General features: G+C 31.1%; 2 protein-coding genes across 2 annotated transcripts; both read right to left on the bottom strand.

Annotated features, from left to right (window-relative positions):
* Positions 1-867, bottom strand: LOC114184069 (uncharacterized). Its single transcript, XM_028071307.2, has one exon. It carries the CDS (start codon positions 735-737, stop codon positions 189-191), a length of 549 nt encoding a protein of 182 aa, XP_027927108.1. The 5' UTR covers positions 738-867; the 3' UTR covers positions 1-188.
* An 8,968-nt stretch (positions 868-9,835) lies between these two features.
* On the bottom strand, positions 9,836-16,814 carry LOC114183081 (3-ketoacyl-acyl carrier protein synthase III). The gene is made up of 8 exons (XM_028069933.2): positions 16,405-16,814; positions 16,050-16,198; positions 11,592-11,728; positions 11,227-11,332; positions 11,027-11,145; positions 10,772-10,836; positions 10,462-10,687; positions 9,836-10,279 (listed from the first exon to the last, which is right to left on the bottom strand). The coding sequence occupies exons 1-8, from the start codon at positions 16,560-16,562 to the stop codon at positions 10,058-10,060; spliced, it is 1,182 nt and encodes a 393-aa protein (XP_027925734.1). The 5' UTR covers positions 16,563-16,814; the 3' UTR covers positions 9,836-10,057.
* Positions 16,815-24,787: the final 7,973 nt, after the last annotated feature.

Below are 24,787 nucleotides of genomic sequence, written 5' to 3'. Positions count from 1 at the left end.
TACACCTTAGAAGCAAAACTTTTATTTGGAAGAAACAACTTAAGAACAGTTCTATCCTAAAAAATTGGCTGCTCCTTAAACATGCATGAACAGAAGAAGAGCACAGCAAAAAAACATTTACACATAAAACTGTAACCAGAGAGCAACACAGCACCTTGGCGAAATCAAAGGCTTAATTACAGTAAAATTCATGACCTCCTGCTTGAGCCACGGAAGCTAGCCAGAGTGCTTGTGGAACGAGAAAGGCCGAAGCAAAGTGTTGAAGTGGGCGAAGAGGCACCCTCTTCTTCGTCCTCTCCCCTGAGGTCAAAAGATGAACCAAAGCTTAAGAACCGCCTCCGAGCGTGCTTCCCGACAGGGACAACCTTGGAAGAATCAGAGTGTGACCAGAGAGAGGGTGATGGAGAAGATAGAGAAGAAGATGATGAAGAGGGTGATTTCTTGAGATTTATCTTTGGGAAGAGTGCGAGGAAAAGTTTGGATCTTGAGCGTTTTTTGAGAGGGTTGTTTTTGTTGGTGGAGTTGGCGTAGTAGGAAGGTGGAGGAGTGAGAGGAGGGAGAGTGTTTTGGGAGAAAGTGTACTTGGGTGTGCCGGGTTGAGACTCCCACACGAAGGGAACTGCAACGGCCATTCTGAAAGAGGGTTTCGACAGTGAATTTTCCTTTGAGAGAAGCCTGCTGAAGAACTTGTCATCTTGCTTCATCTCCAGCACTGTCTCGCCTTTGCCACTGAACATCTTTCACTATAACTGTGTCACCTGTGTTTCACTGAATCTAAATGGGTTTTCTGAGAACAAAAAACTAAGTATGTGGAGGTTTTGGACCATGGTTTTTGATTTAAATAATAGTATTGTATACGTAGGTGAAGTCAGCATTTGAATATATCTTTTAATATCATGCTGTTTAATATCAGCAACTGCATTATTGACAGCAATTGATATTATATCATACTGTATATTTCATATCACAAACCCCATTTTTTTACCTTTTTCCTTAGCTTATTCCTGAATTCAATATTGCTAAATCGTATTCTAGAAAAAATTGACCATTATTTAAGAAGGTTAGTTCCTTTAAATAACTTACACTTGTTGGCTAACAATATAAAAAAAAGGCACTAACATTCCATCAAATTCCGTGGTAGGCATGTGCCTAGAGCAAGTAAATTAGTTAACAAATTTAATTTAAACTCTTAACTTCAATTGGGTCCATTAAATATGAGAGGCTCATTAATTAAAGTTATATATGCATAAATATAGATATAGATTATATAGACATTTACTTCCCTAAATGAAGTGCTTGATCAGGCACGAAACAGCCACAAAACATGCTACATTTACGGCTGCAGATCTTCTACCTCCAAATTCAAACTTGGAATTGGCACTAGAAAATGCATAGCCCTTAATAAGAGAGACAATGTTTGAATAAGTAGTAAATAGATAGACCTAACATGGGGCACACGTGCCACATTAAGGGACACCCCTTCTTCCTCTTGTATTGTATGCATTATTGTACTGTAATTTACTTGTATTTTTTTTCTTGTACTACGAGCTATCTCACATGGTGCTGGTTCCAGGAATTTACGCAATTTATTGCAGAGTGAAGAAAGCTATGGCCAGTAGTAACAGTTTATTCAAAATAAGGAAAAAGAAGAGGATACTAGACAAACATGTTTAATAGGTTGTGACTATGAATGGGACTGAACTAAATGAATTGTGAAGAAGATCACCTACCCGTGTGGTCCAAGTTCATCATTTATGACACAAACTGTGTGTCCTGTATCAGAGAGTATTATATAGGGTGAAGGGCATTGCTCATTGTGTTTGAACGTGACACGATTGTCTTTAGGGTTCTTGCAAAGTTTATGAGTGTGAATGTCATAATTAGCTTGCGAAACTTCGTAATTAATAGATAGGGATATTTTGAAAATCCTTCACCGCAAATCTATTTCCTTTTTCAAACAAGAAACAATATATAGATATGCAATCACTCGAATCTTTTTCCTTCTTCTCAAACACTTTTCTCTGTCAAATTTACATTCCATCACTGTGATTGTTGGTTCAGTCTTTCGAATGTTGCAATTCATGGATTTGGTGATTTGAGATTTTGGTGAAAGGTTTGTAACTTAGCTGAGTAATTGGGATTAAGAACTGTCAGTGGATAAGTTTCCCAAATTTTATTTTGGACCTGCCGATGAATGTTATTTAATATTAATTTCCACACTAGTTAAATATATATATATATATATATATATATATATATATTTATCAATATGATACATTTTTATTTATTTATTAAATATTTATTCGTTTTAATATTCATAAATTCTTTTTCTTTAATTTATGGATTGGACTCGAAGTGTATCAAAACTTTCATTGGAGAACAGTTTATGTACGGTGAAATACTCTTTATAGAGAGAGCAGTCACTTCAGAAAGTAAATTGTGTATGTATAGATAGGGATGGCAACGGGGCGGGGCGGGTACGGGTATCATGATCCCATCCCCATCCTCATAATAAAGATTCATCCCCATCCCCATCCCAAACCCAACGGGTATACAACTTTTGACTCATCCTCATCCCCACCGGGTAACGGATATTTTCTTATACCCATACCCATACCCATTTTTTTATTGTTCCATATATCAATTAAATATTTTTTATAAAAAAAATTTAAAAATCACACCAACGGAATCATGATACTATCAAAATATTCAATATTAAAATAACATACTCTTTTTGATTTTCATGATGTCAAATATTAAGAAAAATATTATCATAGTATAAATCTCAAATTAAAGTATCAAATAACAACTAAATAAAATTCAAATAATTATATAAAAGCTAAAAAATTACACATTACTAAAATTTTATAATAACCAAAATATTTATTAATTTTACAAATGATCAGTGGTTTCATTTGCATTCGATCCACCTACACATAGAAAAAAAATGAAAAATTAGATATGATATAATAATTGAAATTGAAAATTTTAATTACTAGAATATAATGTACCTTCTTCATCAGATTCATTTTCACTCATGAGAACATCTTTTCCTTTTAATTTTTTAACACCTACAAACACCAAACGTAGAATATTAGATGAGAATTCACAAAAAATACTAACAAAAAATATTATTAATAAATTTGAGTAACTTACCTAGATGGTTTGAGTTCCATATCCAACTTCTTGTACACATCAAAGCCTCTATAGTATTATCATGAAACAAAAAATAAATAATAAATAAAATTATCATAAAGGAGTAAAGATAATTAAATGTGTGACCCAAATTTGAGAATATCCATTTGAACATAACATAACGGAAAAAAAAATGTATAATTAAGATTATGATAAAAGGAAAAGTACCTTGAAGATCTGCTTAAACCTTAAAGAACAAGCCAAATAATTAAAAGAGAGTAAAAAAGTGTATAACCAAAGTAACAAAAAGAAGAGCTACAAAATAAGAGTCAAACATTTTCATGAAAATAAATAAATAAATAAAGATAATCAAATGTGTAACCTAAAAATTATTTCATAGAATGAAATTGAGGAACACCTATTTGAACATAACCATGTACAGAGAGTAAAAATTATGTAATAATAAGAAGAAGAAAAATTACCTTCAAAATTAAATCTTGAAAAACAAACCAGACAATTGAGAGAGTAAACAAAGTGTATAACAAAAAACAAAGAGAATGAGAAATATGTTATATATATATATATATATATATATATATATATTATATTATATATTATATTATATTACTATGTATATATATATTATATGTGTGGATATCTTATGTTTATATATATATATATAATTATTTATATATATTATATTATATTATATATTATATTATTATTACTATGTGTATATATTATATGTGTGGATATCTTATGTTTATATATATATATATATATATATATATATATATATATTTATAGATATATATTTATTTTAAGTATATATTATATTATTATGTATATATATTATATGTATATACGTACATATTTTATGCTTTTATATATATATATATATATATATATATATATATATATATATATATATATATATATATATATATATATATATATATATTTCTTTTAAATTTTTATAAATTTGTAATGTTATAAATTTGTTTATAAAAGATCTCACTAGTTAAATGATTAATTTGTTTTATACGTATATATTATATATATTATATTATATTATTATGTATATATATTATATGTATATTATATTATATTACATGTATATGTGTAAATATATATATATATATATATATATAAAAGTATATTTTATTTATATGTATATATACTATATTATATTATATTATATTATATTTTATGTGTAAATATATTATTTATTTATATATATTTTTTAGATTATTTAATAAATTATAAATAGTTTAGTAATTTAAGCGGGGACGGGTATTTGGGCGGGTATATATATATCCCCATCCCCATCCCCATCCCCAGTTGAAAATTTCGGGTATTACCCATACCCATACCCAGTCAAAGCGGGGATTCCCCGTCAAAATGGGGACGGGTTCGGGTGATACCCACGGGCACGGATTTATTTGCCATCTCTATGTATAGAAGAAATATCAGTGAGTTTCTTTCTTTCTTTTTTTTTTAATAAAATCTATTTAAAGTTTCTTTATTGGAACTTTTTTTTATTGAATTATCTAAAATAAAAAATAAAATTATTTCAAATAATAAAAGGGTATAAAATATTATAAAAACAGTATTAAGCAACTCGCATAAATATCACTAGCGTCTACACAGGCGCGAGTGTGTATGCATCTTTTAAATATGCGTGATATTATATTAATAGGTGATGATAATGTAATGTTATTAAGTTAATATATAAAATAAAATTATAAATTTATTAAAAATAAAGTGAAATATATAAGAAAAGATGACAGAATAATTGTTGATAAATAGGAAAAAAAGTTTGTAAAAATAACGATCAATTTTCAAAAATTTAATAAATAATTATATTAGAAAAGGTAAAATTAGTATTTTGAAATGTGGAGACAAAATAGGGAATCCTCTTTATTATTGTTATAGATAAAAAAGCTCTACTATATATGACAATTCAAAGACTACTTTGAAATAAATAAGAGATACTTTGACACCAACTTTTCAAAGTACATTCATTTCATAGTTATGTCATATATATATATATATATATATATATATATATATATATATATATATATATATATTCATGTAAATATGTAATATTTTGAACAACATTTTACTAAATATAACAAACCAATCTAGTAAGATTATTTTACTAATTATAATTACATAATTGATAAAAAGAACAAGCTTAAGTATATAAGTTATATATTTAGAATCCTAAACAAAACAAATTAAGCATTCAAAATATAATTAATCATTTATCAATTAGGAAAAATCTTTACAATATGAACATTACCAAAGTAACAGTTACTCCCTATCAACCTTCAACAATATCATCCATGCTCATTATTTTTACCTGTATTATTCTCTCTTCAGGCAAAATATAGGTGGACAAACCATAACATAACACACAACAAGGTAATGTAGAATAAATTTACATACTACTAGTTTTAAACACTAAACTGTAAATAGGCATACACCTCACAAGTCATACATCACACTCAATTAGGGATGTCAAAGCGGGGGCCGGCCTGCCAAAAAAAGGGCGGGTCGGGTTGGAATTTCCAACCCGTCAACCCGTTGTAACCCAACCCGCCTAACCCGCCAGTTTAGTGGGCCAAAACGGTCAGCCCATCCTGGCCCGCCAACCATTTTTTTAAAATTTTTTTATGTTTAAAATTAAAAATAATTAAAAAATAGTACTTTTTTTTGTTTTATATATATATATATATATATATATATATATATATATATATTAGATTTATAACAAAAATTTAAAAAAAGTTAAAAAAAATTAAAAACAAAAAATAGGCGAGTCAACCCACCCTAAGACGGAACGAGTTACAAGATCCAGCCCGTTTATTGGAGGTGGACCAGCTTGGCCCGACCCGTTTTTGGCGGGCCAGGCCAAAACGGGTCGGGTTGGCCCGTTTTGCCACCCCTACACTCAATCATCAATGTCTAAAGAATATCATATCTACAAAGGTCATCATGGCTCTTTCACACACAAATATACATCTGTCATAACTCACTCATACCTCTCAGGGGCAACAACTATATCATGGTTGGGCGGCCACATCCCCTACCAAATAGTATGACAGGGTAAATCCTATATCTGTAAGATTCAATCTCGTGCCAAATCTACATACATATAATAATATCCTCCAGCTCTCGCGTATCTTTCTATATGAGTCCAATATTAGTTGAGTCAAGATAGTCTTACTCCAACTATGATGTCAATACACTTCACTCATCATCACACATAATAGTATTCCCACCCTATGAATCATTACATTCTCATTCCACATCATTCATATCAAACCATAATACAATTTTCAATTATTTCAAACTATATTAAGCATTCCAATCATCCTCTTTTTCACATATAAACCATCCATTATTAATTGATCAAAACATATACAACATTGTAAAAGCTAAAATATGAAAATTCGTCCATTACACAGCTAGAGGGAACTCCTTGGTGCCCAACACCCTAAGCCTTTGGCACCCTTGAATTAAATTATAGGTGGTGCCTAGCATCACAAGGCCCAACACCAATCTCTCTAGAACTCACTGTTAAGTGAGTGCCCAACAATTTTAAGGTGGCGCCCAACGTCCTGGAGGATTGGAACTCACTGTCAAGTGAGCATCCAACAATCAGGAGGTGGTGCTCAACACCTTAATCAATGGTGCTCATTGACTTCAAATTTAAACTTAGCACATGATAGTTTTGTGATACCACACAACACCATACCCCAACATATCTTCTCTACAATAGGTTATCCAATCTTCCTATCTAGGTGATTCCATATCTTCCTTTGTTCATAATATCATGTTCAGGTTTAAAACAGACCTCGGGTCGAGCAAATTGGATAATCCTATATAAATGAGTTCCACAAATAAAAGTTTCCAATCAATCAAATAACTAAATCAATTCAATATACAAAAATCTCAAATTCATACTCAGAATCCACATGTCAAAAATAAATCAATCAATATTAATAAACTAGTTTCTCTTACCCAGCGTATAAAAATCCTTAATTCAAAGATACTTCTAAAGCTTTAGTTCTCATAAGATGCTCTAACTACCTACAAAGATATCAAATCACAATCTAAGGATATCATAACAATCACAACTAAATAGATATTCACTTTGAGTTATTTTGAGTCACATGCATAAATCCTAAAATCAATGTATCATAAAATGCTAAACTAAAAAATAGAGTAAAAATTGAACTTATCTTATTTTAGATTTTGATCGATCAAAAGTGCAGATATTCCATTGTGGATCTACTAATAATCTTTGATCGTTAAACATCAAACAGATGATATTCAAGTTCAAAAAATTAGAGAGAATGTAGAGACCGTAAAAAAAGAAATTGTGGAAATATAGTGATTTTTGTAAAATAAACTCAATTATCATAAAATATATTTATAATTAAACTTTTTATGAAAATAAATACAGTTAAATATTTTCTTTTCTAAGTTGACATGACACTAAGAAAAAAATATCAACTTCATATTTTTTTCAAGGATGAAAAGAAAGTAAGTTATTTTATAAAAACTAATGATTAATTAACCTTTAACTTTTAACTTAGTATTTGTCTCCCGGAAACTCTTAAAAACATTAGTTAATTTATTTTCGTCTTCTTTTATTCATCCTTGAGGTTAAGTCTAACTAAATTTTAACCGGAAAAGATTATCGTTTAAGTATATATTTCCTTTTTAGAGTAATAAAAAAAGTATAACTTCAATACAAAAAGTTTAATTTTATTAAATTCACTTAAATTATTTTAACTATTGAAAAGATAATATTTTTTATTTAATTAAATGTAAAATATATCAATAAGTATTATTCTCATATGATTATTATACAAAAGAATAATTACACAACAAAACACGTAATGGAAGATATTGAGTATGCCAGTGAGGCAAATGTCAGAAGTGTCCCACAGTGAAGTGCCCCAAACAAGTCCTCAACTACATTCAATTTTAATTCGTAATATCACTTTCACATGAAATATATGTACGAGGCATAATGTCTTTCCAACACTTATTTTATTTGCAGTTTATACTCATTTATTTTATCATATATAGATATTTTTGTGGGTGTTTCAGAAAATTTATGAAAATGATTATGATATGTTTCCAAATTTTCTTAAAAGAAATTTCAATAAACTCTTCGAGATAGTTTATGAAAACAATTCATAATTTCTACACAAATGTATTATTTAAGGAGGACGAAGAATTGGGTGGGTAGTATCTTAAATAATTAAAAGAGCTATATATCTTAAATTAAAATGTTGAGTTGAAGTTTTATATATCTCAAATTAAAATGAAACATTTAATAGTTAATTATAAATAAATGTGTCCATATTCATACGAAGAAAAAAAGTTCTAGAAGGAGAAAATCGTTCTCATGTTCATTTTCAAGCTCCTAATTTCACACACTTCAATGTTTCTGGAGGTCGACAAGTATCATGCCACTATTAATTATATCTTATCTTCTAAGCTCTCATGTCTTATTTCTTCAACAAAAATTATTGATACTAGCTGGAGCATAAGATACGACAAAACATACATTTGAATTGAAAAAAGGAAAAAAGTTAATGGAACAAAACTTTAAAATTTGTCTCTTCAAGTTGACTTTTCTTGTATTTTTCCTCCGACCAAACACAAGAATTTATATTATACATTATTGGATTTTTTCCACCAATTATGTTAGGTTTTTAAGGAGTGGTATCACTGGAGGAGATACAATACCAATGATATCTGAGTCCAATCACATAAGACATTGACATCACTCTCAACCTAAAACCTTAAGACAATGGGTTTATGGACCTTGATTCTTATATAGTGCTCTACTTTTTCATTTCTGGTCAATGTGAGACTTAGATTCACACTTAAATACCTAACAAATTAAGCATATTGTAAAATGAAAGATGTGATGAGAAGATTAATATATATATATATATATATTATAAAGGAACTGAAAAGAAAAGGATAACCCAAAACAGAAAAAAAAAATACAATTTTATATTAAACCCAAAGTATTACTCTATTTGAAAATAGATAAGATTCTGGATCCAAATAATAAGGTATTTTGCCTGCACACATTACATAAGAATGATTTATGTATTGAAAAAAAAAAATCGTATGATATAAAATTTTATTGAGCTAATCACAGTTCCATTACCACAGTTAGCGAATTAGGGAAATTCCATAATAATAAAAAAGAAAAGAGCTTCTACGTCATGTGCAGTAACTGTCAACTAACAACTAAATCGGTCACTGTACCTTCATTAAATTTGTTAAGTCCCTTTTGGTTTATGTTTTTCTTTTTTTCTTATTTAAACGAGGATAACGATTTATGACAATGATGAATGGTCCAATTGTTGCAAACATTTAAATTAACGTGTTCAATTTCTATCAATGAAATAGTGGAAACTTTTTCTTGAATAAAATGAAGATATTAACTATATTTCTTGAGTTTCTTGAATGAAAATGGCAGGCCTTTTAGCAAGTTGCATGTTTTCATAAGTTGACGATTGATGTCAACTTAGGCATAATTTCTGTTCATTCTGTTTTTGGAAAAGTTATTATGTATTTTGTTAAATGATTTAATAATATTGGAATCACAAAAAACAGTATAGAAACTACAAAAAATTGTTTGAAAAACTTAGTACCATTGAGAAACATAAATAGTGAGCCTCGTTTAAAATAAATCTGAATGACAAATACATGCCTTGGTAAAAGAAAAATTGGTAGTTGAGAAAAAAATTACACCAAGGAGAATGTAAAAAGTAAAAGACAAAATAAATTGATGAGAAAATGTTAATGATATCTATCCTTTGCTAAATTCCCCAGAACTCATGTTCTACAAATGTGTAAGAATGTGAAAGAAAAGCATTCAGCACCAACGAACAATCGCCGAACCCCAAGTAAGACCGGCGCCGAAGCCGGCGGTTGCAATGGTGTGGCCTGGCTGAACCTTACCACTTCGAACTGCTTCATCTAAAGCCAAGGGAATGGAAGCTGCACTTGTGTTTCCATAGTTAGCCAAATTTGATATCACCCGTTCTGAGGGGAGTTCTAACCGAGTGGCAACTGCATCAATGATCCTCTGGTTTGCCTGCACTTATTATCAAGGAAGTCGCGAATGTAACATCGTCTTAAAGAACTATATTCATTTATTTTTAAAGTTTGAAACCAAAATGTATCAAAGTTTCAGACACTAACAAATTTTGATTTTACATTAAAGTTCAGGACTAAAAACTTATTCAAGTATTTATTTTATAGATAATTTCGGCGTACCTGATGGAGAATTAGCCAATCGATGCTAGATGCAGGAAGACCAGCCTTTTCAAGGGCATATTCAATTGACTGTGGTACACATCGCACAGCAAAGCGAAAGACCTCTTTGCCGTTCATTTGAATGCATGAATATGAGGATGGCTTCGGAGGAAAGCTTCCAAGCACAGAACCGTTTGAATCCAATGCATTATCTGACTCGTTTTCTCTGATGGCAGCATTCAAGTGCCTAAACCAAGGAAGAGTTTGTGCTTGATTACATAGCTTAGAGGAAGATAGAAAATCACTCGAGAGTAATGTGAGAAGCACAAACCTCTGACCATTGCCATCACTATGCAAATCAAAACCAAATAAACCATCTTCTTCACTGTTGCAGCCCTGCAATGTAATGATTGTACAGAGCAAAGGCGTAAATTTTTAAAAAGATTCTAAAAACTAGTATTTATCTTGAATAAAGATAAGACAAACATAAGCAACAAAGCTAAGTGTAATAACCAAGAAACAAGATCCAAATTTCTAACTGACATTTGCCACAACTTTCGAAAATACCACGAAGATATACAATTACCTGTAGCAGTACAGCACCAGCAGCATCCCCAAAAAGAATACAAGTCCCTCTGTCAGTCCAATCAACATATCGTGAAAGAGCGTCTGCTCCAATAACTAGAACATTATTAAATCCCCCTCCTGCATTCACACAATAAAGGGCAATGGTTATTTTCACCATATTTAGGAATGATTAAGCCAACAAAAACAACCAATTCATACCCCTAATGTGACAAGCAGCTGATATTAAACCCAACACAAATCCACTACATGCAGCTGTAATGTCATAAGACAATGGATTTGTTTTGCAGCCAAGTTGTTTTGAAATCTGCAAGTTGTAACGACAATAAAATTATAGGAGAGGTTCCATAAAAGAAAAGAAGACACCCATCTTGGAGAGACGAGTACAATAATAACATAAAATCATTTCCAGAACAATTCTGCAGCATCATAATTGCTCAAATATGCCACTAATCCCTTAACATGTGCCAATGTACAGACACACACATAGAAATTACAAGCAAAAGGATAAAGATGATAGCAGAATGTAAAGAATTATTTTCGATACAATACATCTTAACTCCTACCTGTGGAGCACTACCAAAAAGATCCTCTGGCGTTGATGTGCACATCAATATTAGGTCAAGATCATCAGAGTCTACCTTTGCCATCTCAAGTGCTTTCCTAGCTGCCTCTACTGCTAAAGTTGTCAAGTTATCTTTGCCTGCAAGCACAGCAACAAGCAACAGAAAGCAAGCATATCAATATACTATAAATCTTCCAAAACTAAGCAAGTTTCGACAGGATTATCTTTTGAAAGCAAGAATTGGATTTATGCAGAAGGCAAAGCAACATAAATTGAAGCTTCACCCTCTTGAGATGCTAAACTTTGCCTGGCCAATTTATCATAAAGAGACTAAGTTGAGAGCAGCGAAGTTATCAAATTAAATTCTAACCACTGAACTGTACCTATCATCTGTTTATAGCAACTACACTAGAATGAAAGATGGGTCTAATGTCATTGCAATCTGCATGTGACTAGCCTAAAGTGCATGTGGTATAGTGATGGCATATGAGACAAAATAATAGCACATTAAAGAAAACCTCTCCAGTCTCATCCCATCTTCATGTTTCAACAATTCAACCAACATCAGTAATGCCTAATAATAATAATAATAATAATAATAATAATAATAATAATAATAATGTAAAGATCCCCCAAGTACAAACAGTATCATACTTTCAGTTGTATTTAGTATCCCTTTCCTTTTCCCTCCCTCATCTAAGTGATCCAAACCAATCATTTTACTTCAAAACTTCCTCTTTAATCAAAGGCAACTTGGATCCCAACCAAATACTTAAAGATGGCAACTTGGTTGCTGTTAAACATGTTGTAAGAGAGCCCCAAAATGAGCTTCAGATTCTCGGGATCACAATTTTTTATGACCCTTTTTGGTTACAATGTAGAAATTGTTATATGAGTATATGTTGGAAATTTCATATGGACTAGTAATAAGGCCGAATTATAATATATAAGTTAGGTGCGGTTCTCAACATAAGTTGGTTTGTGAGGCTGAATTAGACATAAGCTCACTTACTAAGATGGTATCAGAGTCATTCAGAGCCTATCCTAGTCAAGTTCTTTGGTGCTATTGTGATGTTATCGGACTCCTCCTGTTAGATCACTCATAAATATTTAATCTCATATTTATTCTTAGATGTGGAGGATGTGTTAAAGATCCAACATCGACTAGGAATAAGGTCGAATTATAATATATAATTGGAGTACCATTCTCATCTTACAAGTCAATTTTGTGAGGTTGAGTTGCCACAAACCCACTTACTAAGATTTTGTTTTCGTTTCCAACTATATATGCCAAACAGCTGATTGCAGTAGTCCTCATTTGAACTAGAGGTTGAGAATAGATGGAACTAAAAAAATTATGTAGATAAAGACTACGTAGAAAGGCTTGGTAGTGCTCCATTTCTTATTTGGGTACAAGGTTTAAACTTAGCAGACATAACAAGTGTGGAGAGGAGGGTTGTAAGGAACCTCCAAAAACAGAATTGAAATTTATTGATATTTTTCTCTCCCCTTCATGTCTGTTCAAGGCTTATATAACAGTTCAATACATCACCCATAAAAGGAGGAACAAAATAACTGAATGCCTATGTAAAACAAAGTTAGCAAACTAAGAATCATACAAAACTTAATCTCTATAACATATGGGCTTCACTATGGTTCTATTGGGTCTGTTTTAAACTTCAATCCCGACACTTCAGTAAATTCTTCAATATTGGCAACATTTGTCTCTCTATCAAGGGTGATAATGAGAGTGATCAAGATGGGGAGTTCAGCTACAAGAGACTGGAAGAAGAAAGTACTCATCGAAAAGTGACAGGAGAAGTAGAGATCTTTTCAGCCACAAGCTCCGCAGAACAACTAGCATGAGAGAGACACCAAGTTATGTGGCACCGAAATATGATGGGAGATATGTATAGTTTTGGAGTTTTAGTTCTTATTATTGTGTTAAGGTCCATGTCATTGTGTCAGGCAGGAGTCTAAAACATATTCTTGCATCGCCCACGATACTAGAGAAAGGTAACTTATTAAGTTGGTATAAACATTGGGGTCAATCTGCAACATTATAGAACTAGCAGATGAACTTGAAAGAAGATTACAAGAAGGACCAAGCAAGCATGCTCATCAACTTGGAATTCACTTGCTTCCAGAGCTGCAGCAAGATATGGAGGATGTTGTTAGGATTACGAAGGAGGAGATGGACCTTCCCTCCGTTTCATTTTAGTTCTTCCCTTCTCCACCTTCCAAGTAAACAGAAAATCAGAGAGAAAAGATAAGGGCAAGGCAGATAGATTTTGTAATGATGAAGGTTTCTTCAAAAGTCCCCTGCTCATCATGTTAGATCAGGTATGATGAATGCACTATGGGATGGATCGCTCAAATATGTTTGCATTTGGTGTCTGAATACTCTTGTATTGTTAGATTTATGTTGAATGTATATTGGATAAGTTATTTATGATTCTACAACAGAAATTGCATTAAAATGATTTGATGACTCAATTTCCACGGATTTCCTCAGAGTGGCTAAGAATACTAGATTGTCTCCCCTAAGCACAGCTGGATTGTGTATATCACGGATACTGGTTAGCTTAACTCTTCATTGTGATGGATAAGGGGAAAAGGTACCTCTTAGTTACTGTTACTTTTTAAGAGACTAAGTTATTTGGTAGGTTTGCCCTGACTTCTTGACAAAAATATGTTCTTACAGCTATAGCTTAGCAGAGATGGACTGACCTTGTTTGTTTGTTTTCCATATTTAGAAAGCATTTACTTTTGTTGTGATTTTTACTCTTGTCAACATACGTATCCTATTTAGCAAATTTAGAAGCAGTAGTTCATTTGAATCAAAATTCTAAATTCCATGATCCACCAAAGATTTAAACAATTCCTCTTGATGAGGCTGGAAGCCATGCATACTTTTTGTTATCTTTTGAAAAAATGGTACTTTCTAAGAAAAAGGACTTAAAATTAATTCAACCTCACAAAATTCATTTGTGAGGTAAGGTTTATACTCACTTATATATTATAATTTAATCATATCTCTATTCGATGTCAGGTCTCCAACACACACCCTCATGTAGAAGACTGAACTTTCGAGCATGATACTAGATATATATGGGTGGTTTGATAATAACCCAATAGCAAATGACACAATAGATCAAACAAACCTCATTAGGATAGATTTTGATATCATCTTAGAAAATTAACTTTCAGTCTAATTCAATCCTTGCTCCAATATTAATGAGACAATACAACCCAACACAAACCAAATTTATTTAATTCACATCATGATCTTTTAAATGTTCGGGAACCATCTCACATCACACACAGATCACCCCAACTTAAAAGCACCCATGGAAATGTGGGACAACATGAAGGGTTGACTCCTTCTATATATCACAATCAGCAAGGGTCCTACCATCCTCCAACTACTTCCTTTAACGATCAACCTCTGTTGGTCTGGTGGGATGCCCTCCTTACCCTGAATTTTCCCTTTCACATTGTGAATGGTGTCAGAGAGCTCTGGTCTTATCCATCAGAGTCTTAAATGGCAATCTACATTCCTCCTTTGAGATGAAGGACACGGTACTCCTTCTGAATCTTATAGTCAGCAAGGGTCTTCCCATCCTAAAGTTGGCGCCCAGTGAAGATCAACCTCTGTTGGTTTTGGGGAATAGCCTCCTTATCATGGATCTTGGCCTTGACGTTGTTTGGAATTGAACTAAATTATTGTGTTAAGAAGATGGTATCCTATCAAGAAGTCCATTTTCTAAGTCTATTAAATTGGCAGTTTATGAACCGCTAATTATAACAATTGTTTATGAAATGCTAGTTGTGACAAGAGGACAAAACAGTTGCACCACACCACTTTGGATTTGATGATCATCAACCAACCACACAAAGATTCATTGCAACAATGGTCTGTCTGATATTAGGAATTCAACAACTAAGCTGGTTTTTGGTTAACAAACAATTCCAACACCTAATAAATGGTATGAAACTGGCTGACGTTAAAAGTACCACGTGTTCATAATCGATTCATCGCGTAGTAATGAACCACAGAAGTCATAACAAAGACTAAAGCAAGCCACTATTGAAGCAGCAACATTAACTCCCCCGCCCCCAAAAGTGTGATTGTTCTAATCCTAAGTAAAAGTATGAGTCACAACATCGCTGAAACAGCAGTCTTCTCCATGATTTTGCAAGCCATACGATTGAAGTATTGAAATCCCTAGGCTTCCCATTTTAATTCATTAGATCAAAAAACAAACAACTACAATAAAGTAGTGAGCACATGTTTTTTAAAGTACAACCAAGCACACAACTTGCATGCAGCACTTTCAATTGCAAGCAAAGCAGGCAGTGTAATCTAATCAAATCCTAACCCCTGTACCAACCTATCTGTTCATAGAACCAGAATGAAACATTGGACTAACCACTAACGCCATTGCCAATGACTAACCTGAAAGAACCCGTCGTCTACGAATCCCGGTTCGAACAGATATCCATTCATCAGAAGTATCAACAATTTGCGAAAGTTCATCGTTAGAAATCTCAAGAGCTGGCACAGCAGAGCCACATCCGACTAACTTGCACCCTTTGCTGACAAGCCTGCACACTTCAATTATACGAATGATAGGAAAAACAAACAAACGAATTATTGTGATCCCAAATAGCAATAACAAACCTAGAACTAGAACCAAGGTTTCAAAGTCACAATGGTGCTAGCCTCTACAGATGGTAAAGAAAACCGAGTTGGGTGTGATTCAAAATCGAAACTTTAACCGAAATAGATCAAGCAGAGAGCAAAAATCGACCTGGGTGTCGAAGATTTGGAAGTAGCACGATTTTCAGCTCCTTCGATATTTCCAAAGCAAACAACTTTGGCGGAGAATCCATTGGCAGTAGCGAGTGGCCGAACCCTGACTCTGAAGTGGGGAACCGAAGGCGTGAAGAACCCAGATGCATTCGCCATTTACAACAACACGAAGAAGAAGAAGAAGCAAGTATATGTGTGGAACAGCAACAAGGGAATATGCGTAAATAAATGTGTTGAGATTATGGCTTTGTAGTATATAAATGAAGCTGTGAAGAAGAAGAAAGAAATGAATGCATCGCAGAGAGCGAGACGGGCAAACAATGATCTTCGGCAGCGAGCGATTACGGATTGGATTTGAGGAAACTCCAATGTTGTTTCTCTATATTTGACGGTAACTCCAATGTTCTTATTCTCGTGTTGTCTGCCAATTTTATTTTCACATCACTAAATTCTCCTACTTTCTTTTCATCAATTATATTATTATAATTATAATTATAATATTAGTGATAGTAAATAAAAAAAAAATGTTATCATAATTATTGTCCGATTGCAACCTGACTGAAATTTTTATGTTTATTTTAATAACTATGATTCTCATATCAAATTTTTATAATTTGTTTGATGGCTACATCCTCAGGTTAATATGAAGTTATTTAATTTGGTTTTAGTTGAAAAATCTATTGGAATTTTAACGTTACACAAAAATTAAGTATTTTAATTTTAATTATATATTTTTTTAATTTTATTTATGGTTGCTCTCACATAACTAGCTGATTTTTACCCCCAATAAATGTATATATCTAAAAGCAGTAATAAAAAAGTTCTGAAAAGAAAAGAATGGTTTGTATTGGCATATTCTAAAGTAGTTGACCGGTGAAGCCGTTTAAAGTTGGAGTTCGTGAAATTTATATTGAGGCGAACCAACTAAGATCGCAACTAATTAAAGAAAATTAAAGTGACGGAATTATTGGTGTGTGAGGCTTTGAAATTAAAGTTTATTAAATTATTAAGAAAATCGAACAGAACAAATAGTTGGTGAATTACAAGATCTGGGAGGTTAAAGACTGAAGCAATTTGAAAAACCCAAAGATTGATTTAAAGAGAAATTTATTTTCTTATTTAGATTTTTTTTTTCTTAATCTTTCTTACATAGATTGAAAATTAAAAAAAAATCAATCAAAGTCACTTACTAAATATAAATATAATTATGCATATTGACAAATTAATTAACAACTAGTATATTTATATATATATATATATATATATATGAATATTGTATTTTTAATTATTTTGAAGTTCGATTGTATCCTAGCTATGATACTTATAATATATTTTTATTTATTAAAAATATCATAATAATTTTTTAGTGTATTTTAAACAAAAAGGGGATTGTCCTTTATCAATATCTTCTTCTTCTTTTTTTAATTCTTTCTTATTTTGCCATGTAGAACATATTCATGAAAACTTTTAAGAAGATATTCAACACATTCAATTAAGAAGTATAAAAAAAACAATAGTCTCAATTTGTGGTGCATGAAGATGGGTGCTTTGTTGAAAGAATATGAATTTTAAATACTTCTCTCAAACAAAATGACACATCTAAAGGAGATTGTTTTGAGAATTCATGAGAAGATTTATTCCCTAATTCTTGACTCTCAAATGAAATTCTTTATAGGATTGTGAAAGACAAATCTACTTATAGATTGTGTTTAACTCTTCATAAATACTTTGTGACCAATTTTTTTTATAATAAGTTGCTTAACAATAATTGACTATTTAGACTTCATATAAAAGACAATTAATTTTTGAATGAACACATTGATGAGATGAACTTAATGGATTAAAGAGATCAAGATGGAAGATAAAGATCTTGCAATGATCCTTCCATTATGGCTTTCCCTTTGTTTGAGAATTTTGTTAACTTTTTTTAGTATGAATGAAGATTTGCGTTTGTGATAGAAAATTTCAACATAGGATTGTTAAGGATGGTGATGAAGTTGGTTCGTCAAGGTTAACAATGCTTATTGTTGTCCAATGGTAGAAAAACAAGAAGATAAGGAAGGACAAAATCAATCAAAAGGGACATCTACAATTAAGGTAAAAAATTAGGTTAGTGGAAGAAATATTTTCCCAGAAGAATGGTCAAATATTTTTTGACTGATTTAGCATCTTTTGAACATTAGTTGTACTTTACATATGTGCCCAAAGAGGAATTGGTTTGACACACATGAGAAGATGTTTGTGGTAAATGTTTTGATGAACAATGATAATACTTACAAATTCATAGGCATCGATTTGTCAAAATTCGAATGCATGATAAAATACTAAGGAAATTATCAAACGTTCATCATATTTCATAATTGATGAAAAACCTTGTTTTAATGGGTGTATTGCATGCTAAAAGGTTCAAGTGCAATGTTAAAGTTGGCGATGTGAGTGTTGGGGAAGTTGAAGGTTGTGGTAATGCATGGGAACAAGGTTAAGAATTCATATATCCTAAAAGGTTCCACTATGGCAAGTTACATTATGATAGTTTCCACATTGTTTGTCTCCTTTTGCATTTGATAGTATTGTGTAACATTTATTTATGAATCACTTAGGTGAGAAATGGATGGTAGTTTTGGATGAACGTACATTATTAGCCAAGCACCATGTGACAAGAAACATAGAAAGTATTTTCCAAAGGCAATACATAACATGAAGATCACATTAAATTATGTTCATTCTAATTGCTAGAGTTCTTCCAAAATTTCATCATTGAAAGTAGAGCTGTCAAAACGGGTAACATGGCCTGGCCTAGCTCGACCCGCCACGGGTTGATCACTTAGTAAGCCAACCCAACCCAGATCACTTATTAGCGAGCCAAAAAAATTTGAACCTGATCCGGCCCACAACAGGTTGATGGGTTAAACGGGTTGGCTCACAGGCTTACTTAATTAAAAAAAATACAATTTTTTTAAATTTTTTTTAGTCAAAACTAAATTATAATTATAATTAAAATCTAAATAAACTTAAATACAATCCAAATACAAACTAAAATTACAAAAATACCAAATTATCTATGTGTTGACTAAAAAAAACAACCTAACTTGACTTAAATGCAAAGTCCAACTTAACAAAAAATACTTGTGTAACTCTTTATTTACGGGTTGGCTCACCAACCCGGTTCACCACGGGTTCAACCCGAGTGAGTCGAGTTCTAAGTGATCCAGGTCAAAAATCAACCCTTATTAAAACTTATAAAAGAATTTCAACCTAACCCGGCCCAAACCCATGGTAGGACGGGTTGGCTCACAGGTTTTAACCCATTTTGACAGCTCTAGTTGAAAAACATTAGATTTTCCTTTCTATCGGTGATGATTATTCATGGATGATTTGGATCTTCACAATAAAGTAGAAATTTGAAGCTTATGTTTGCTTCAAACATTGGTCTACTTTTATGCTTAATTATATTCATAAGAGGGTTTGATGTTTGAGGTCAAACAATGGATCAAAACTTTGCTCTAAGGACAATGAAAACATTTATAAAAATAAACGCATTGTAAGGCAAGACATTGCCCGTCATACTCCACGATAGAATGAGATAACTGAAAATATTTAACAAAGCCTCATTTGAAAGAGCAATGTGTATGTTGTTTCGTTCATGTTTGGATAAAAAGTACTAGATCAAATAATTATCAAGTGAAAAATGGTAAGTTAGAACGTTGCCCAACATATTATCATTTAGATAATGATAAGAAAGATCATAGATCCAATAAGGAAGTTCTTATGGGCTTTAGTAGGGGTGTCAAAGTGAGTTAGCCTGATTCACATGGGTTAGCTCACCACAGGTTGAACTAAAACTAAGTCAACTCAAACTTAACTCACTTTTTGGTGTACCTAAAATTTTGTAACCTGATTCAAACTACCATGCATTAGTGAGTTAGTGGGTTGACTCACTATATTTTTTTATTTTTTATATATTTATCATAGTATAATCATAGTAGATTGACTCAATTCATTTTTGTATAGCAATACAATTAAAGTGTTCACCTATTTCACCAAACATTATTATAAAGATAGTAGTTGAAAATTAAAGTGTTAACCTATGTAATTTGGCAAACAAATAAATTAAACATCCAAAATATTAAAACATTATTGAACGTCATTATAGTATTTTAAAATATCAAATTGTCAACCTACATAATTAGAAGTAGTAAATAATTATAATAAAAAACTTATGAAAAAAATGGTAAAAAGCTAATAAAGGATCGTTGTTCGTGGGTTACGGGTAAACCCACCTTCAACCCAAATCAAACTCATTTAACTTGTGGTTAAGTGAGTAAGGTTTAATTTGACCTGCATTTTAAAAAAAAAATGAATTTTTCCAACCTATCACAACTCAAACCCGACTCACAAGATCGATTTTGGTTGACTTACGAGTTATAACTCATTTTAACATATCTATGCTTAAACGAATACTTTTCTAACAACTTAGGCACCCTTATTTATAAAAATCTATTACATGAAATTAGGGATGAACAATGGTCGAGTTAGATCAGATTCGGATCTAACCTGACCAATCTAACATAATCCAAATTTATTATATTTATATCCAGTACACCTTTAAGAATAAGAGGTCATTATCCTATATACAACACATCTATTATATTTAAATAAACAAAACTTAAATTATTCCTATCTTTCTTCATTGATTTATGATTGAGCTTCACAATTTAACTTGAGGATCTAAATTAGTTAACCATATTTATATACTTAAAATTCAATATTTTTCGATACTTATGAAGTCATTGAATCAACCTAATCTAATTAAATAACAACAAATAAGTTAAATTAATTATAAAAAATGCATTTTTTTCTTAGATCTAATTTATAATTTGTTAAGGTCAATATTATCATAAATCATTCTTTCATGTTTGATTGGAGACAAAAGAAAACACTTGATAATGGCATGGATTCTAGTTCTTAATCATGAATACACATTTGTCGATTCAATTGAATAATGATAACAATTATTACTTCCCAAACTGATTTCACGTGAACTAATTAACTTCAAATATATTTAATTAAAAAAGGCTTAATTATTCGCTTAGTTTTAAGTTTGGTTGGAAAGTTTTAATTGTTTCAATTGAGTCCTAAATTTTGTTAAAACGCTTCAATAAAGTCCTTTCCAATAGATCTTCAAAAAATGACGTTAGGAGGGTGGTGATGTGACAAAGTGCAACATATACATGTCTAATTTTTTAAATTTGATATGCAAAAGCAGTTGTTACGTGTCAACTTTTTTCACTTTATGAAGAGAAGATGTTTGCCCTAATAAATGATGTGTCCATCTTGCATCTCAATCAACCTTTTTTTCTTTTCACGCACATTCCCCGCTTTCTTCTTCCTCATTATACAACTGACACCAAAGCCAAACACCCATGGCTTCTTCCTTGCTCAACCACTGAGCCAATGTCGTACCCTTGCAGATTTTTAGCTCATATCCACTTAAATTATGGCACCATTTTCAATTTCCCACCACTTTGTCGCCTTCGTCTTCCTCAAAATCCAAGTTTTTGATCCAATTTCTTTCTTTTCTTTCACAAATTTTTAGAAAGACCTTGAGTTTAAGTTAAGTTTGGAGCTTTATGGCAATGCAAAAGTTGTCAATTGGGGTGTTGAAGTCCTTCTTCATGGGAATGATGGCAGTCAATGGAGTTTTCCGTAATAGTTCATATGGGTTTTCTTTTGGATCGCATGAAGAGGAATTTAAGATTGTTGGTGTTCAGTTTAGTGATGAGTGATGGTGTCTGATGAACCATGGAGTTTATTAGAGAGGATAATGGAGTGCCACTAAGCGTGGATGAAGGGCTCTTCTATGTGATTTTATGTGTGAATTGATGGAGAGGAATGGCGTGGATATAAAAAATGAAGGTGAATAATGGAAGTATTTCTTGATGAAGGATTCAAGAGAGTGTGGTGTAATGGGATTGTGATAATGGTGAATTGAGGTGCAACCCTAAAAGTATGGAGGCATTGTGTATAGGGATGACAAATAAATCCGCCACGTGGGAATTGTTCGAATTCATCCCCGTTTTAATGGAGAATTCCCACATTGATTGGGTGTGAGTATGGGGAATACCCAACTTTTTCAATTCAGTATGCATATGAGGATGAGGATGTACATATCTGCCTATCCCCGTCTCTATACTCTCCATAATACCCGTCCCCGAATTATTTTGGTCCCCGTTTAAATTATAAAAATACTTATAGTTTATTAAGTAACCTTACACACACACACACACACACACACACACACACACACACACACACACACATATATATATATATATATATATATATATATATATATATATATATATATATATATATATATATATATATATACACACACACACACACTACACACTTTTTATCTTTTATTTCTTCTAATTGTTTGGTTTGTCATGAAATTTTTTCGCATCTCCAAAGATATTTTTCGTCTTATCATATGTTTCACACAATTATGTTTAAATGATGTATGTCAATTAAATATTTTTTGTCTCACATTTGAATATTTGTACTTTGTTTTAATATTTTTATTTATTGTATATTTTTCTTTTCACATGAAAATGTTTAACTCTGTCAATTTAAATGTTCAATAACATAAACCTTTCATTTATTAGGTTATATAAAAAATTTATCTTCTTTATTATATTATTATTATTATTATTTTCATTTGAAGAACTTTTTTATTTCGTTAAAACAATTTTCGTTATCTCTTACCATTGCTAAAACAATTTTAATTTTATCATTTTTCTTTGTACGATTTCATTCAATGGTCTCTCAAATTGTTTCTAAGACACATTTGATAATTTTTTTAATATTTTTATTTGTTATTTTTTTTATCATGTAGAACACTATTTTTCTATTTTTTATATAATTATTTTTATTTTCTAATTCACTATCATATATGTAATTTTATCACTCTAATTGTATAAATAAATTTTATTTACTATAATATAATAATTTAATGTAATTGTCATGAATTTTTTTTATCACCATTCAACATATATTGAAGCTCAAAAGATGAAAGATATATACTAAAATTCTATTGTTTTTAAATCTTTAAATTTTGTGTGATTTTGATAAAGTGATGTATTATTACTTTTAGAATTTTAAAAAATTGAAGTAAACAAACATTTAAAATATTTTTTAATTTAAATATTTATTTTCTTTTTATATTTTTTGAAAAATATTTTTAAATTTTATTAACTAGGTTTCATTAACATTTGTAAATTTAATAAATGTTTTTGTTCTCATGAAATTTTATTTGGTATTTTAATTTGAAATGTATACAATTATAATTTCTTTCTAAATATTTGAAATTGAAGAAACAAGTCTCCTTTTAATATTGAATATTTGACTATATTATGTTTCTTTTACCATAATTTTATATTATTTTATAAAATTAATTAATTGATTTTGAATCGGTGAGGAAGCATGTACGGGTACGGATACAAGTATATAATCCTCAACAACAACAGCACTGGCTAAACCAGGATATCGAATTTCATCCCAACCCAAATTAAAAATCCTTACTCGGAAATAACGATCTCCACAAAACAGAGTACATATATAATGCACGTCGTCCAAATTATATAAATCTTCAAAATCAGCCGATATACGAAACAATCTGTTCCTAATTAACTTTTCTTCAAAATCCATATGAAATACATTCCCTATTGGATCGGTAAACTAATTAGTTCCAAGTGACAACTTAGATCCCCATTCAATCATAAAACCTTCTTCGAAGGAAAGATATTCCTAAATAAATTAACAAAAAAAATATCACTCGAATATACTGAGTGAAATCAAAGAACGAAAAGATCTACACAAACAAAAAATACGAATCAATCACGCAAGCAGGATGAAGAACAATTAACCTTACCTCACCAGGATGAAGTAACATAATCGAATTTTGGAAGAGATTTTTGAAACTATATTTACCGGTGGATGAAAAAGAAGGAAACATCTCTGTTTTTCGAAACAAGGGTGCATTTGTTGCGATCAAACTAGATTGCCAGAATCATAGACTCCTTAAACGTATTTTGAAAAAAGCATTTATTAGATTTGATAACTTAACTTTTACAAAAACCCAATTTTTTTTTTCAAATACTACAAAAATATCTCGAATTTATTACAGGAATATTTTACTTTTTACAAATAATAAAATATTATTAACTAATAAACCTACCTAAAAACCAAAGTTAATATACTCGATTATTATAAATAAAAATCATCTCTAAGTAAAAAAGAAAAGAAAAGATCCGTACGTATACACGGTCAGGACCTAGTTTGTTTTCTGAAAATGTGTAAGAGATATCAAAATATGTCCC

This window comes from Vigna unguiculata, chromosome 5 (assembly GCF_037176805.1).
Source record: "Vigna unguiculata cultivar grain cowpea cultivar isolate G323 ecotype 2 chromosome 5, ASM3717680v1, whole genome shotgun sequence".
Lineage (NCBI taxonomy): Eukaryota > Viridiplantae > Streptophyta > Magnoliopsida > Fabales > Fabaceae > Vigna > Vigna unguiculata.
The sequence above is the reverse complement of the archived record's forward strand: the minus strand, read 5'-3'. Positions and strand labels throughout refer to the sequence as shown.